The sequence below is a fragment of the Centropristis striata genome, chromosome 14 (genome assembly GCF_030273125.1).
Source record: "Centropristis striata isolate RG_2023a ecotype Rhode Island chromosome 14, C.striata_1.0, whole genome shotgun sequence".
Taxonomy (NCBI): Eukaryota; Metazoa; Chordata; class Actinopteri; order Perciformes; family Serranidae; genus Centropristis; species Centropristis striata.
In genome coordinates, this window is record NC_081530.1 from 25,050,277 (window position 1) to 25,068,467 (window position 18,191).

At 39.2% G+C, this 18,191-nt stretch overlaps 1 protein-coding gene and 1 long non-coding RNA gene across 2 annotated transcripts in view; both read left to right on the forward strand.

Annotated features, from left to right (window-relative positions):
• Nucleotides 1-14,530, forward strand: part of csmd3b (CUB and Sushi multiple domains 3b) — a 380,920-nt gene extending 366,390 nt beyond the window's left edge. The window contains exons 65-73 of the mRNA XM_059350826.1: nt 666-739; nt 2,135-2,246; nt 2,348-2,527; nt 5,095-5,154; nt 6,487-6,645; nt 7,927-8,063; nt 8,445-8,532; nt 9,865-10,000; nt 10,595-14,530. Of these exons, the coding sequence (XP_059206809.1) occupies nt 666-739; nt 2,135-2,246; nt 2,348-2,527; nt 5,095-5,154; nt 6,487-6,645; nt 7,927-8,063; nt 8,445-8,532; nt 9,865-10,000; nt 10,595-10,754 (1,106 nt within the window). The 3' untranslated portion in view covers nt 10,755-14,530. The remainder of the gene's footprint in view (nt 1-665; nt 740-2,134; nt 2,247-2,347; nt 2,528-5,094; nt 5,155-6,486; nt 6,646-7,926; nt 8,064-8,444; nt 8,533-9,864; nt 10,001-10,594) is intronic.
• Nucleotides 14,531-17,861: 3,331 nt separating this feature from the next.
• The window catches only part of LOC131985035 (uncharacterized), a 100,770-nt gene continuing 100,440 nt past the window's right edge, over nt 17,862-18,191 (forward strand). Inside the window, exon 1 of the long non-coding RNA XR_009395605.1 lies at nt 17,862-17,965. This is a non-coding gene — a long non-coding RNA (uncharacterized LOC131985035). The remainder of the gene's footprint in view (nt 17,966-18,191) is intronic.

Below are 18,191 nucleotides of genomic sequence, written 5' to 3' on the forward strand. Positions count from 1 at the left end.
TGGAAGTGAAGTGAGAATGTAATGTTCAGCGTGCTCGGGTGATTTATTAGTGTGTGATTGCAGCTGTATGTTAGTGTGTGATGTGTATTACTATGCGACTGAAACAGAATGAGTTTTGAGCTGAAGCAGCCTGCTCTTTAAATAAGACAGACGAAGGGGGCGTTGGGGGGGTGGGTGGGCAGAGTGAGATACAGTGACATGGGAAGATAGAATGAGAGAGAGGAAGAGAAGAGTTAGAGAAGGAGAGGAAGACAGCAGTGGAAGAGAAAGAGAGAGGGCAGTTAGAAAGGTACAGGAAGAGAGAGTGAGGTAGAGGGGGAGAGGGGGAGAGAGAGAAGTGGAGAGTGAATCTGTCATTTCGGAAGCTGTATTGAATCGAGCTCTGCGTCAGGATGTGCTCTACATGCTGATGTTCCTGCCACACACACACACACACACACACACACACACACACACTCAAAGCTGGCCCTGCTTCGTTTTCTGATGAAGCACTACTGCCCCCTGCTGTCCAGCTTGGATATATACCCCGCTGTTACCATGACAACAGAGGAGAGGAAAGGAGAGTTGAGGGAGGACATATAATGCTACTGCTAATTTATCTTTCTTTTAGATTTTGTGTGTAATTACTTGCACACTTGTGCCTTTTTTATTTTTTTATTTTACAGAACCGACCAAAACCAGCTGTGATAACCCGGGAACGCCACGCTACGGCTCCTTAAACCGGACCTACGGGTTCAAGGTAAACTAATCTCTGTCTCTGTCTACCTCCCTACCCAAAGAGTTAACTTACTGACTCATGTAGAAGCTGTAATTATGGCTCCTCTGGAAGTTAAAATGCAACCTAACAATATATCTAATTACTCCGAAGGAGAAAGGAAGTAGAGATGGAGGAGAGAAACAGACAGAGGAAGAAATATTTAAAAACTTGGTCTGACAAAGCAAGACATTTAAAGAAGTCAAACTTTATTAATAGTAGAGTCATTTTGAAGATTAATAAATTGTGAAAATAATTGGCAGTTGCATTAAGTATTTTGGGACATTTTTTTTCTTTATAAGGTTTGCTGCATTGAGCAGACAGTAAAGCATGGGAGATAATTTTAACAAAGGTCCAGCCAGACACAAAATGGGGAAGTTCTGATCACACAATATAAAAATCTTCCCTCTGTCCCTTCCTTCACTTCCTTCACTCTAAAGGAGGGAGCGGGATATCCACAGTCCTTGTTCTGTGCAAAAATGCACTTTAAAGTTCAGCCAAAGCAAATGTAAGGTTTCAGCAGCCTTGTGTAGGTTTGTCCCGGTGCTGTGTCCTGGCAACAAACCTACATGCATTCACCTGGAAGTACCCCTCCACTGGGGCTCAGCAAGAGAACACTCGAGACAAAGAGGCAATTTCACTAAAATGACCATAATGTTGGAGGATAACCACTCGATTTGAATAACTCAAACTGCTGAAGAGTTATATTAACTCAAGCTGAACCTTAAAATGCATATGTGTGCAGAATGAGGATTGACTCATTCCCTGTTCACAGTGTAATTGTGTTTGCAAGGGTGGACAGGAGGAATGATTACAGCAAACAGTCACTCTGTCAACTTAATTATTGTACGTTTAATCTCTCTAAAGGGATATCTGCATATTAATGCAGAATCTGGGCAACAGAACAAGATTTTGGGATCTAAAGTGTTGTGGCTTCAGTTCATAGTCCAAGTAGTATCGACCAATCACTTTTAAGCAGGCAGGTAAACAGTCCGATGTGTGGGGAGCAAGAGAGGTGAAATGCATTGCAGTCTCGGATCAGCTATCGTCTGACAACCAGCTTTCTATTATTTTTTATTCACATACTTATCTGCATGCATATGTATAGTCATACGTATGATCGTAATGTAATAAGATAGACTTGAAAACATCCTAACCCGTCCCCTAAACACAATGGGCAGGTTGGATTGAGATAACAACCTCTAATAGTACCAGTATATACATCCCAAATTTTTGCCCTAATAAACCAGAGAGAAGTTGTATTGTCATGCACAGTATACATCTGCATGTCTGACTGAATTTCGTTAAATTACTTTGAAGTATGTCAGTTCAAACTCTCTATCTTTATGTGTGCTTTCATCTCGCTCACTCTCTCTACAGGTGGGGAACGTGGTGTCATTTCAGTGCCAGCCAGGTCATTTGATTCAGGGCTCTTCCTCCAGAACCTGCCAGCCTGATCTGACATGGACCGGAGCGCAACCTGAGTGCATACGTAGGAAACATACATCCTATCATCTTGTCAACTTATCATCCATCCTCCCTCTGCCTGTCAGAGTCTAACTCCAGTGCACAAATTTACTCTCCGCCCTCCAGCCCATGCCTGTAAGCAGCCAGAGAGCCCGCTCCATGTGGACGTGGTGGGGATGGATCTGCCTGGTTTTGGCTACACCTTGGTGTACAGCTGTCAGCATGGCTACTTCCTGGCGGGAGGCTCTGAGCACAGAGTCTGCAAGAGTGACAGCACTTGGACGGGAAAGATGCCTATATGTCGAGGTAAGTAAATGTTTTCTAAATTTAAATGTCATATCTTTATACCTTCCCATTATATTTGATTGTCGTACATGTTGTCCAGAAAGTGCAAGTGAGGACGTTGGAGCATTGAGTGTGTTTTGCTCAAGGACACTTTGTCAGCACGCTTACTGGGGCAAACTGGCCATCTGGAGTAGGGTGAGATTTCCTGATGGGCTGGTCGTTGCTCTGGCAGCTAGGATTAAAAAAAAATTCAACAATATCCCATGGTGTTTCTTACTTCATTAGATTAGGCTGGTCAGGTCCTTACAGGTGAGGTTATGTATTAATCACATCTCTTGAGCCAACAATAACAGACTGATTTGGGCCATTCCTATGTTCTTTGTGTCGTATGTTCTCAAGGTCCTATGCTCCTAAAATTGTGATTTTGAAGATTTGACTCATATGAGTCATTCACTTCATGAAATTTAGACCCATTCCAGATCTGCATGCTCTCAGAGTTATTCTGTTCCCCTACCTTATTTTTGAGTTGGTCCTGCCCTATGTTGAGTTTTAAGATGTCTCATGATATAAACTAATATTGCAAAAGATTGATTTGGGCTACATTTGCAGTTCAAATTTCAGAAAAATGGAGAGGAAGGAGCTGGACGTTTAAAGTGTTCTTTGAATAGTAAAAAATTACCACTGTGGAGATATCAATGCTTAAAGGCAAGAAAACTGTTTTAGCCTGCTAATTTTAGGGCTTAGGTTACAAGGAGTTCACGAAAGAAGGCTTAAAACTGTAGTTGAGTCATCTCAACATATTCACCCAGAAACATACTTTAAACAGTTGACCTAAGAACAAAGCATGCTGGAAAAAAATAAGACGTCTTGAAAGGTCTCATCAGTGTGTCATATTTTGAGGATATTGAGCTAGGGAACATAGGACCCTGGAAAGATAAGCTCCTGACTGATTGTGTCAAGTTTAAGCTGCTTTTTGGCTAACAGATACCTGTTAGTGTTTGTTTAATTGATGATTTACAGGTTTATAAATGTGCAGAACACACATATGAGCATGCAAACAAACCTCAAAAGGAAAATGTTTCTGTTTAGGATTTAAATTTTTATAGTCTGTCCATTCTCAGTTTCCATAGTCTTTGTCGCTGCTTTAAGTCCTGAATAATGACAATTGCTCACACTTTACTTCAATCTGTGCTTCTTGCAGTCTCAAACAATGTGTCAGTTTTTCAATTATGTAGATTTCCTCTACTATCTCTGTCCATTGTTCCTGGGTAGGGAGATCCATTTTACCCCATTTTCTTCTGATAGCATTTTTACTAGCTTTCAACATTATTTTAACCAGACACATATCCTTTTTTTGCCTCTTGTACATAATATGAAAAGTCTGATAATACAAATGTTGGTTATGTTGGGCCAGTCTGGGTAACATTTCTCGGCCTCTGTTTATTTCTTTATTCAAGTCCATCAGTGCCTTTTTGTATTGTGTGTCAGCTAATGCAGGGCTTGTGACCTATTGACCATTCATCTAACCTTGTTTGTACTTGCTTAGAATACCTACCATTAAAGGCACTTAAACTACATCAATACTTGCCAAAACAATCTCACCTTAGTCGCTTTTTTTGTAGCATTTCGGGAGCTTTCAGTCGTATCACACAATCAGTGGAGGGAGTTTTCCGGCTGCAAATGGAATCGTAGATGTTTAAATTTCCTCTTCTCTGAACACTTTAAGGACTTCTTGTCCACGTCTCTTCAGAAGTGGAGATTGAAAGTGCCCTCCTGACCTTGGAAACAGTTGTAGATAAACCAATCTCACCACAAGGTCCATTTAGCACCTGTTCTGTTGTATCACAGAAACTTCCATCAACACTGTTGCAAATAGCAGAAGTGTACTTTCCCCCAAGATGTACGTGCAATGTCAATTTGTGTTTTTATATTTTTGCAAATTAGAAATGCTTGAGGTAGTGCTACGTTTTTATTCATCAAGAAATGTTAACAGATGAGGTTGTGGACCCACTTCTGTGCAAGCTTTAACTTTGAAATTGTTCCACCAAGGCCGTCACCCTTTTGCCCAGAGGTAGCCTTTAAAATTGGAGCACTCTCTGATCCAATTTAAGATTCGAGGACAAATACCCTCTTCCTTGCTTGCCTTTACTTGTTGGCAACAATGGCTGCATCTTGAAGTGATGAAAGGAGCTGCCCTGAATGGTCAAACCCCAAGTGTCTTCAGGCCGCCTTTAAAAGGATCCAATATGCACGACAATTATTGGTCATGAACTCCATTTGCATTGCCTACAAATAACCATTAAAGAGGCTTATTTAGGTGACCCTTTTCAACACACTTCTCACTCAGTATGCGTATGAGTGACTAATAGTGATCAACACTGCATTGTAATTTGGCAATTTGGTAAAAAATTAAGTGCACTCTCCCCTGCATGAACCCAGTGTCTTAAGATATCAGCTGATGGGCCTGCAAGTTAAAGAAGAGGCACACCAAAAGCTTTTAATATCTCTTCATACTGTGTCCCTACAGCTCAGCTCATGTGTTTTAATGGGACATTATCTCTCTCTGTCTGTCTCTCTTGTGTGTATAGCTGGAGAGAAGAAGAAACCTGTGAAACCGGCAACAGGAACTCCCAGCCCCAAACTAAACGGTCAGTTCTATTAAAGTATTTTCTATTCCAGGCTAGTACAGTCTTGTCAGTCTTTGTCTATTCTTGACTTTTCTTATCTGTTCTATTTTGGTCTGGTTTAGTTTGGTCTTGTCTACTATGGTTTAATAAATTCTGCTCTGCTCCTTTTCCACTCTGTTCCACAGTGTTGTTTTTCTTGTGTTCTTGTCGATTTTATTGTTCTTTACTGCTTTCCATCGTAGCTCTAAATAATTTATTTTTCCTCACCACACATAGAAAGGTGAATTAACTACAGTGATGCTTTGCTTTTCTCTGTGCTGCTGGGGTGTTCAGGTCTCTATTTTTCAGATCTGCTCTGCTGTGATCTGTCCTATTATGTTGTGATTTAATAACCCTTGCCTTCTCATTGCACATGAAAGAGCTCCTATAACCACTGCATGCACAAGTTCATGTAATCATCAAAGGAGGAAGCAGCCTTTAAATCTAAAGATAGATTCTGCCTAAAGCCAGACACGAGAACTTACATATGGATATACAAGGTTAACCTCTTCTCCTTTAGAACATTTCTTGGGGAAAAAACCTTTTTAAAATATATTATAATAAGAAAATAGTTTGGACAACATACTTTTTGTATGCACTATTGTGCTAAACAGTTTAGACTTTTATTAATACAGTCTAGCAATCAAATGATAAAATAATCACAATATAATCACAATATTTTATGCTGTTTTATTTTAGTATGTTCTGGTCTATTCTTTCATTTGTTGTCATAATCTGTTATGTTATATTGTCTTTGTTTTATTCTATTCCACTCTAATATGTTCTGTTGTAGTCTGTTCGGATGGATTCTGTTTTGTTCTATTTTATTCAAATATGTTCTGTTTTATTCAGTTCCATTTCATTCTAATCTGTTATTTTTTATTCTGTGGTGTTTTGTTCTTGTTTGTTTGATTCTGTTCTCATCATTTCTGTTCTATTCTAATATGTTCTATTGTATTCTTATTTTATTCTACTCTATATATTCTATTTTATTATAGTATATGCTATTATATTGTATTCTATAATATTATATTATATCCTATTTTATTCTATTCTACTCTATTCTATTCTGTTCTGTTCTTTTGTTGTTTTCCACTGTATATATCTTAAATCAATCAATCAAACTTTACTTACAACACTTTCTATAAAAATAAAATGTAACAAAAAGTCCTTAAGCAATACACCCACCACTTCAACACAAAGTGATATTAACTTTGGGATTAATAAAGCACACAAAATAAACACAAACTGTGGAATTCTATACTGTTCTGTTCTGATCTGTTTTTTTCTGATCTCGTCTTTTCTATTCTGCAGTTCCAGATGATGTCTTTGCTCCTAACTACATATGGAAAGGTTCCTATAATTACCGTGGGAGGAAGCAGCCGATGACACTGAGCATCACCAGTTTCAACTCCACAACAGGGAGAGTTAACGTGTCCCTAACCAACGGCAACATGGAACTGCTCCTATCAGGCATGTTTGAATATTGATAATTAATCATACCCCCATACTGCTCATCCAGCACAGCATATGTGACTTTAAATAACAGGGCATGTCACATTCGTAGTGTATGCCATGATTACGCTACATTACATCATGATTTATTCATTGGCAAAACAGTAAATAATCACCTACAGGAGCGTTTCTGTATAATATGGACCCCCTACTGTCAACGCATTACTGAGACTCTTTGAGTCATTTGTCCTGTTTTATAATAGTGTCTATATTTCACAGCTTTCCCAGACTTACCAAGCTTCTTTTTCATGTTGTTACTGTATTTTCCCCCAAACTCACACTTACACTTACTCACACACAGACCTCCCAGGGTCCTACAACAGCGTCAGCGGGGGGTTAAGACCCTATTAAAACACAAATCCTGTTGAAGCTAGAATTGGTTCCTGGAGTTTGCAGAGAGCACAAAAACCATATCACAAAACCATGCAGCTATCAAACTTTTAACATACATCTTCTGGCTTAAAGGAGCAGCTTTACTGTAGATCAATAACAGCTAAAGCTGCGCTCACACAGGCACCGAAAGACGAGCGCCCAGTTGCATAAAACTTGAATGTTTTTCCTCTTAAGATTTATCGTAAGATTTCAAGTTTTCCTTATCTAAGCTCTGGATTTAAAGAAGCAGTTCAACCTTTTTTTGGGAAATACACATACTTGCTTTCCGTCTGAGAGTAAAACTAGAAGAAAATATCAATCTCAGGTCAGTGCATTAAGTACAGAGCTGGAGTGAAGACGAGTTCAACATAGCTGAGCATAAACACTGGAGACATGGGGAAACTAAGGTTGTCAAAAAACAGAACTTTAAGCTTTGATGCAATACAAGTATAAAACACGATATCGATGCCTCTTTTGCAGCAAAAACAAAATATCTGATTTTGTATTTAGAAATATTTTTAAGGACGTATTTATTCTTTTGACAACCTTAGGGGAAACAGCTAGCCTTGATATACCCCAAACAAAAAAAACTATTACTTGATTCAACAATTTTTGTCCAAATATGAAGTCAAAATTCTGTTGTCTCCTAGTTTTACCATTAAAACAATATTTTACAGCTGCATTCAGATTGCTTTTTTCCATCTTGTTACCATTATCAGTTGGACATGATATATGCATCTTGCCGATGCACCAGGGGAAGAAGAAACACAAGCCGAGAGATCGAACGATCTGAAATAAGTCAGCTATTGTATTCTGATGCGTTTCACTCTATTACATTGCAAACCAGTTATTTTCTGTCCTCTGCAGGAGTGTATAAGGCTGCGGAGGCCAGGCTGTTACTGCTGATGTACCAGGTGAACTACGCGAACCAGGGAAACCAGCTCAAAGATTCAGCCATCTCTCCAGCCAAAATCATAGATGACTCCTGGACCATGGATGGATTTGTAAGTCTCAGTGGATACCGAGCAATCAGCTTAATTAGATTCAGTTGAGCTAGATTAATTCAGACGGGTTAAAACAAAATGTCACAGAAGAAATTATTCTTATTGTAGTTAATCAAAAATACAAAACAACCTGCATCAATGCATTAACCTCTTTATGTAAAGGCATGTTACTGTCGTGCTGTGAATTTTAAGAGACAAAGTCAGAGGACATTTTACTGCTCTGTACTTGGTATGGTGTTTAAGCAAAGTTAATGTTATTAAATGTTTAAAATATATATCAATCAGAAATATGTCTTGAGTTGTACACATTGCAGAGTTGACAGAAAAATATGAGTTTGATGTTTTCATCCTTCCTTTCTCTCATCCTCTCTTCTTCTGCAGGTGTCAGCAGAGCCTGATGGCTCTAGTTACGTATTCCAGGGTTTCATTCAGGGAAAAGACTACGGACAATTTGGACTGCAAAGACTGGGTAATTCTCTCTGTGAATAAGTAAGAGCATCACATAATCAATGTGTTTTTATAAGTCAATTTGGACCATAAATGATGATCGGAAACATCTGATAAACTCCCTGCAAGAACCTCCCTAATGGAAAAGGTGATCAGGGAGTTTCTCTTCGCTGGCAACAGTGACATTGTTGCTCATGCTGACTCAGCCTTGCAGTGGACATATTCTCACTAAAAGCAAAAGCAGCTCTTCAGACTTGAAGTTGTGTTACAAGGACAAAACTCTTTCAACCCACATCCAAAGATGACTAACGGCTCCATCAAATAGAGTTAGAAGCAAGCCCTCGCTTTAAAGGTCCCATATTGTGAAAAAGGGAGATTTATTTTTGATCATAAAACAAGTCGAGGATGTGTATGAATACTGTGAAAGTATCAAAATGTTCAATCCACAGATAAATGCATACAAAACTGTGCATTTAAACAAGCTGTCAGGGCTTCTGTAAGGTTGTGATGTCATAACTATACTATATATAGGGAGACTGTAGCCATTACAGTCATTCCCTTGCTGAAATTACAGTTCAGAGACTCAAAGAGCACAGATGTGAAAGACCCTTCCACACTGACCAATCAGAGTAGATTGTTTTTTGTGTGGTGAGGGCTTAAAGAGACAGGAGCTAAAACAATGAGTTTCAGACAGAAGGTGAATACAGATGTTTCAGTCAAGTATAAACCCCAAACTAACTAATCTGTAGTGATGCCAAATCAGACTTATCTTAAGGGATAACAGCAGATTTCATGAGAACTGACCACTTCTCCAATCCATAGAAATCCTGCAAGAAAAGAAGTAATCCTCCAGCATCCACTTACAGCTGGTGTGATGAGAAATGCCAATCCTGTATTGGCTTTATTACTTACCAGCAGCCCTGCTACAGATAAAGTACATACTGTGCAGTACTTGATATGGAAAAATGCAAGGCGACCTTCACTGAAATTTATAAAAGAATAACTAAGTGAGGTCCAGTGGCCCTTGCTTTAATATATGTATACATTTATAAGAACGCAAATCTGTCCAGAGAAGATCTTGCTACAGCATACATCAGTCATTCCAGAGCTAAAGTAACATTAGATTTGCTTTACCCACTTTACTGTGGGTAAGTTCCTCATCGTGTCTCCAAACTCTCAGAGCCTCCTCACATACTGCATATCAAGAGAGAAGGACTCTGAAGACGAAGAAATACCAAACTATGACCATGAACTGAGCACAAAGCTCACTCTCTTTCTGCTACAGCTACTAACAATATAAAGTGCTTTTATCATGTCATCCGACAATTACAATGCATGTCCTTGTGTGTCACAGGTCTGAATATGTCAGAGAGTCAGAACTCGCCACCCCCCCAGCTTGGTACCAACAGCAGTTCTGTGGCTATCGCTATTCTGGTGCCTTTCTTCGCTCTAATATTCACTGGCTTTGGCTTCTATCTCTACAAACAAAGGTATGTGCTAAGAAAGTGTTTCCATTTTACCTGCATTTCTGTTACGTTTCAGCAGCAGAAACAACCAATCCTGCCAATGCATTGCCTCTGTTTTTCATTATTGTAATACAAAAATGTTGAAAGGCATTGTTAACATTTTAAGAAGCTGTCTGCTCCATGAAAACAGTAGCTGCCTCAGTGGTTCAGCTGTTGAGGTGCTGAGAGACAGTGGAGCCATTGTCTATTGCAAAACAATTCTGTTTAGGAGGTGGTAAATTGGATTTTTCCGAGATATGACTTAAGCACAATTGACTGGTGTTCGCATTGTTAACAGATGCAAATAACTTGTTTTCTGCTGTTAATATCTCAAGAAAAAGCTTGCTGGAGGAATTAGTTTTGGATGGGCTGATTGGAATCACACTTGGCTCCCTAAAAAGCACAACAGTCTGTAATCTAATCCTTCTTAAAGCTCGTTTACTATGCCTTTACTCCCAAGACTGCATTTATTGTCCACTGGCTACCCAGTTATGTTAATATTAATAGGCAATTAGAACTATTTTATCACTCTTATGGTGTATTTGTTTTTTTCTTTACTGTTGTTTTGTATTTCCACAGAACTACACCAAAAACACAGTACACAGGCTGCTCAGTCCACGAAAACAACAACGGCCAGGCTGCCTTTGAGAACCCCATGTACAACACCAACGCCAAGGCTGTGGAGGGGAAGGCTGTTAGATTCGATCCGAATCTAAATACTGTCTGCACCATGGTCTGAGGATTGATTATCCTCACTTGAACTCAATGACTTAGATATCTAATGGGACCAGGAATGGTGCGAGGCTGTGGAGGGGAAAGCCGTATGCTTTCGACTCAAACCTCAACGTCGTGAGCAACGCGGTCGAAACATTGATTACAAAAGACCTTCAGTCCCAGTCCAGAAACCTGAGCTCCAGCAGCAGAGGGAAAACAGTCCAGTTGAAACCAAAACCCAGTGTTGGCTCCTTTAATTTACAACATTTGTATCCGCAGATGAAAACAAACGTGTACACAAAATATCTGCTACCTTTGACGGATGCAGCCAGTATGAGCTCACAGTGAGATGCATCATCAAGTGAAAGAAAAGGATTCAACTACACCGACTATTATCCATCTCCAACCCCCAGACTCAGCTGGTCGTGGATAGTTCATGATTTGATTCTCAACCAGACACAGCCATTATACTTCAACCTCTTATTTAACCCCCGCTCATAGTCTCTAATACCAGTAGTTATGATTAAGCCATGACCCGCTGCTGGTCGGTTATCATGATTTGTCACCGCAACCCAATGCAGAGTTTTGTATTTCTCACAGGGCTTTGCAGAGAAGGACCCACTCTCCTTGCCTGGTGAGAGGGAGAGCACATCATCAGTGCTCCGGCCATGGTTATATATCACGGAGATAAACTGCACTAGAAAAAATGGGCTGATTTCATTTGTACCACGTTGTCTCCCCAGCTGTACTGAATAAATCCTTCCACAGAAGCAAAAATGGTCACAGATGAAGAGGATGTCGCAGAAGACACTGTGAAGCAAAGAGTTTATAAATATCTGGGTTTAAAACAGACGCTGTCACCAGCAGAACTTGAGTTAACCACAGTACACAGTGGCTAGTTGTGAACAGGAGCCTATTTCTAAACTGGCCACGGAATATAACATCCTCGCCAACCACACGGGGCTGGCATTACCAGTCTCTTGTCTTTTTCTATGAAAGCAGACTCTAAAATGGCTAATGCTAGCAGACAGTAGCAAAAGTTGCTTTGAAAAGAGACTAACTCCTCAGCAAAGGATAAGGGCAGCCCTGGAGACGGAGCTATAATCCTAACTGAACTGGGATTAGAGCAAAGCAAAACTAAAAGGAGTCTAAAGGGGAGCTAGCACTAATAGAACAGATGAGAAGAGACTGACTCATCTAATGGATAAACTGCTCCTTCACATCCAGTGGATAAGAGAGGAGGCCGAGGAGACGGAGACAACCCCTAACTGAACTGGAAGTGGAGTAAGGGAGTCATCAAGAGAAAAGATGAGATCTTAAAATCCTAACACAGCCAATCAGAGCCTGTCTAACCTGAAATCAACCGCTGAGAGAGGTCAGCCTTCCCTCTACATAATGAATCAGATCAGACAGAATATGGCCTTGAGGAAAGATGTTCCTGATCCTGTGAATATAAATGGATTCTGATGAGAAAGACGCTGAATGGATACAGAGGACTCTGATGGACTAACAAAGAAAAAGACTTTGAGAAACAGAGAAAGCTCTGGCACTAAAGCACATTTTACAGGAACACTACCTGTCTATACCCACTGAGAGATGGACTAACGCAGGGACAGATAGAAAGGTTAGAGAGAGAGATTGACAGGATGAATGACGGACAGAAAAGATGACACACTAACAAAATTCTCCGGAGACAGAAAGACAGATGGTATTAAGACACATAAGGAGAAAGACAGGTTCAAGACAAGCAGGGTCTTAAGACTGTTGCAGACCATTGTCCATTACTCCGCAGACAGATTTAAGGTTTAAACACAGATTAGCAGGCTTAGAGACGGACAGACATAGAGACAGGCTGATCGAAAGGGGACACAGACTGACAGACAGACATAAATTGACAGACAGGCTAAAAGAAAGACAAACAGGGTTATAGCCCTACGATTGTGGACAGAGATCCACTGTAATTCTGCACTCTGCGAGTGCTTATCTTCTTTCTTTGTTATTGCTGCAGAATCTTCTGATCTGTAAATCTATTGCATATATATTCGGGAGCATTCACCACCTATATTTTTGTGCTATATATTTACCACGGGAGGGGGGGTGGGGGTTCTGAAGGGGAAAGACTGATTATAGCAGAGAGTTTTTAGAAAAAACTAAAAAAAAAATGAAAGAAATATCAGAATAAAAGATATTACAACTATGTGCTGTTCACAAGTTACACACAGCATTTCAGTTCCTTTGTAACACGGAATTGGTTTATTTTAATTTCCTGTGTAACGTGAAGTTCCTCTCACCATCGCTGTCTTTCCCACTGAGGCAATCATGAGTGTCAGTGGTATTGTTGTCATTATTGTGAGATGCAAGGTTTGCCAGCAACAATCATGCTCTTTAAAGTTAATGTTTCATCAAGCATTCATCACAGATGGCAGATTTATAAACCGTGAACAGAAGGAGTTTGTGCTATGTCCATTCTTTTGCCCCCTCATTAAAACTGTATATGTCCTCCATAATCGCCACCCTTGTAGCACAGACTAGAGACTTGCATGGGACTGCTTTCTTAATCCTAATCCCGCTGGATTTCTGCAGTTAGTCCCGCAATGTGTGTGTTCCAGACCACCTCCTCCGCCTACGGTAAAGTTTAAACCTCCCTGTGATTTGCGTCAAGTACCGTCCCATTCCTCTGATGCATACCTGTCGCAATGATGTTCTCCTCCTGAATTCAAACGCAACATTTTTAACTACATTTTTGTAGATCATTTGGCTTTCACTGTGAGCCACCACGTCAACGCTAATGAACGTTCTCGGGTTCAGTCACAGTTCCAAGTCCAGTAAGACGACTTGCCTGATGTCCAATTTGTTCAAGTGTGTTTATTCTTAATTAACCTACCAGTGTGTGGTGTGATTTCTACACCCTACGATAATCCCGCTGCTTATTTTTTGACCACCCACAGCAAAGTTTACACCGCCTGCTCTCGCAAGATTTGTGTTGGGTCTCGCGTAATTCCAACCCCAATGAAGTCTAACACGGACTTCATTTTAAAGGTCTGCCGGAATAACTGCACTGTTTTGTAATCAACCGATGACATAATGCCACAGGATTTTGCACATCAACAGAGATGCTCTCAATAGAACCCACTTGTTTTAGGACAATGGCCAAAAACTCTTATCTAGCTCTGTCTCTGGTCTCTCACAAGGACATGGTAAGAGAACAAACATAACATTTATATTAATAATAAAAGTGATAACTACTAGTAAACTGCCCAACATGTAGTTTGTGGATAAAGGTCTATGTTCCAGATGTTTTAACCCACATCGTCAGTCTGTTTGTATCATTTCGTCATAGGTTTTCAATTTGTTTTGTGAACTATTGCTAAAATTATAATCTAACTTAGTTGAAAAATACACAGTTGTTTGTTGATAAAGTCTTAAAGGCAAGGTCTGTGAATCTTAAATGATCACCACCACAAGTTCACCTCCAGGTGAATCGTGGCTCTAAAGTTTCTCCCTGTGATGAAGATGTTTGGTGTCAGAAATCATTACTGAAATGAATGAAATCTGTCTTAGGGTCTTTTTTATTATGTTTTATTTGCCCTTGTACTAAACACACATTAATTATACATTAACATTATTTTCAAGCCTTTAATTTTATGTTTTTAAAAAAAGTTTGTACTACCTTTGGCAGTTCCTAAGTTGTGCACAGTAAATTTTAATCACGGTGTTTTGCTTGGGTACGCTGCAGTTTAAAAGCTAAAAGGCCTTGAATGTAATTTATTTCAAAGACACTGAAGCTTTAAAATGAACTGACCATTTGGGAGAAGATCTTAAGATTTCACGTTAAGAATTGGGTAAATCCAAACACATAACCGAGGCCACTGAAGTTCAGTGTTTCCCTTTGCTTTTGCTTATTTTTATTTCATGAAAATATAGCCTTATAATCTCAGCTTAATGTTGCTTGACTGGTAGCTATTTTTCAGATCTGATCTACCACCTACTCTATTAAATTTCTTACAGCTGGCAAGCCTCACTGTATTTAACTCCGGTGAGCCACTGGCGGCTGTTGTTGCACATGTATTTGGCGTTTCTGATGGTTTCATGTGCGAGAAAGAGAAGATATTTGACTTGTATGAAACCATGCATAACATCCATATAATACTGTCTTATTGTAAGAGTTGGGCCTGAAAATGCACCATATACCTATATTAATCGGTCCCCACATGACAGGAATACATGTATCAATGAGCATGAGTCACTGTTTTTCTGCTTTGGTGCCGATTTCAGACAAAAAAAAATACTTGTTTTGTTTTGAAAAGTGTTCTTTAATGGTTTGTAAAGTGAAGTTAGTGAGTATGGGTCCCACACATGATGAATACCAGTTGTTTTTAATGAGTCTGGGTGTCAGGGTGAGCGAAAGCATCTACTTTGCTTTCCGAACTCCTGCTGTCGTGACCACGGGCGCCGACTCCAACCAGCTGACAGAAAACTCCTTTTAAAGTCATTACTGATTTAAAAGCAACGTTAGCTACGGCTTCCTTGTTTATCACTGCGTCGTCTGTCCTGCACTGCATCGCTATGGTGACATTGTTTCTTATTACAGTTTGAAATGATTGTTGCTGCTCTTGTTGTTGTTGTTGTTGCTGTTGTTGTTGTTTTTTTCGGTATGGATCTGACACAGTGCCTACCAAAAACCATGGGACCCTCCCTGTCATCTACACACACACACACACACACACACACACACACACACACACACACATTCTTTACACATACATGCTCACACATAGATACAAACACACACCTGCTCCAGCGCTCCCCCTCATCAGAAGTCATTTTTTTCTAAGCTTCAGTCTATTTTGCCACAAGCTTTTCCTACTGACTGACCGCAATAAGACCCATGTGATTTGAAAGACTTAAAGCTGTTCCTGCCTGGGGACATTGGAAATATTCACCATTTGAGAAAAAAAGAAGAAATATAGAATAAAAAAGTGTTTTGTACAGAAATATATTTTTATGATGAAATTATTTGTAAAATGTATGAATCTATTATGTAAATTTTCAATGCAATGTAAGATTAAAAAAGGCTAATTGCTTTTGTAAAAAAGAAAAAGTGTCTTCCTTTTTGCTTCAGATGACCTTCTGTAAACTGATGTGATGTGACCTCCTTATTACAAACAAAATCTTATTCATGGGGAATGTACACTACAGTACAAGCTACAGATTATACTTGTAATGTGGAATTTAAAAGTTGGGACTGTAAAACTTGTTTCAAAGTCAGGAAATGCCTTGAAGGGGAAATACTGCAGGCACAAAGTGTATAGAAATATATATAAATACAGTAGCTATCTCACCTTGAGACGAACTCCCTAAACTTATTCCATTCATTCACAGTGGAGGTCCTTATCACTGGTAAAGAAACATTATATTCTCCACTGCACCTTTGACTGCAGCTCTTACTTTCTGCAACAGAAGCAGGTAATAGGAAAGCTAAATGCCAAGTTATTACAAGATATATTACAAACCTTGACATTTTTTATAGCTTGGAAGTGCATGCCTGCATTTTTTGTCAAGCATCCATTGTGCAAACCCCATTAATGAATGAATGATGCTTACAGGTATCAGTGTTGTTGTATATTTATAGACAGAATCAGATTGAACTGGTAATACTGCAGGAATCAAAGAGCAGGTTGACCTTTACAGCTTCTCACAAGCCCTGAACATTTAGTCCAAGCAGACACTGTCATTACACTGGGGAATACGACGGGCAAGCTTATATAGATAAAGCGCTTTGAATATATCCTCTGAGCTGCTGCAATGAAAAAGCAATATTTCACTTTTCTGTCACTGATACTCAGATTCTGATGACTTGCTTATATCTCAAGCAATCTAACTGTGACTACAAGTCCTTGGTTGCTGCAAATAATAGATTGCAATGTTTAATACACATCTTGTTGAATGTGTTCCTCAGAATATACATCTTAAATGCAATGTGGCACATATTCATAACACATACCATAGAGCTACAATTGAAATCATAAGTGCTTATGACTCAAATTTGTTTATGTCAATTATACATGTTTGGGCCTTGTGGTAGCCCCCCAAAAGATTCAACAAGTTTAACAGAAAATGTATAAGTAAACCCAGCACTACCATATAAAAAACAAATAATAATGTTAATAATTGGTGAGCCATGGGCTGCTCTGTTTTTCTTCAAACAAACCCTCTTTAGTTAATGAGCCAGTTCAATATCAGCTTTTCTCTTCCACCAACACATACTTTCCTGTGCATTTCTGTTTGTATAGTGTTTGCTGATGAGAAATGACACTTAAATCTGTAAAACACTTAAACAAAATGTGACCACTCATCTCTGTGGCATTTGAGAAGACCAAGAAGGAAATTGTTTCTTTACACAAGAGAGATAGAGCCCTATATGGCCTTTACTGCCCTCTGTTGGTGACCATTGGGAATTGCATCAAGATAAACTAAACTTTTATACATATCCCTCTGTCCTCAATCAGTGATGAGTTGCCCTACAACGTTTCACAATACAGATTACTAGGGTGATTTTATTTAGGCTCTATGGAAACACCTGTTCAGGTGGCATAATAAATCACATAATGACAAATGAAGTGTGGGCCAACAATAAACCCAAAATAAAAGCCTTCCCTGACCTATATTCTACGCCTTACAGAAGGCATTCTGAAGCCTACATTAATTTTCTTGTTCATATATGAAAGATTCATTGTTATATCCTGGTTATAATTTAATGGTTGGTTTGAATGTCAAAAAAGTCATTATTTATGTTTTTATTTTCCAGAATTCGAATGTGTAGGCTACTGACATTTATTTTAATCTTTTGAACCGAATATAGATATTGGCCTATATTTTGCCTATTCTGAATATAGATCACCGTATTTGATCATCTTAATTTTCCAGTTAACATAATAAGTAGCAATATTAACAGTTAATACGTAGTATTAATAACGTACAGTTATTTGTGAGGAATTAAAAGTAAAAGGTGTTTTACAGAGATGCAAAAACTCACCGGTTGTCAGGTTACTTTCCTTGTTGCCATGTAACTACGTCACACTGGCACGACAGGTATGTTCTGTAGCTACCTACGCTTCGTGAGAGCCAAAAGTGGCCTCAGTTTTGACTGCAGCCGTGGATATTTACTAACAATAAACCTGTCAACCACTTCAAGGTGGACGGAGCTCTTTCTCTAATGGACAATTCGTCGAAAAGGTGAGTCACTTTTGACTTTTCTTTCTTTCTGCCGCTGCTGTTGACTAAAGTTGTGGGCAGATTTGCTAAACCGCTTCAAACTCTGTGACTGTTGCTTTATGTTTAAGTTATGCTAACGGTCACACTACTGCTACAAACGTATTGCTTGTATGCGGGGAAATGTTACTTTTTAAAATTATGTTTAGCCCGCATTTGTGGTGGTGTACTGTAGCCTACTGCCTTGATA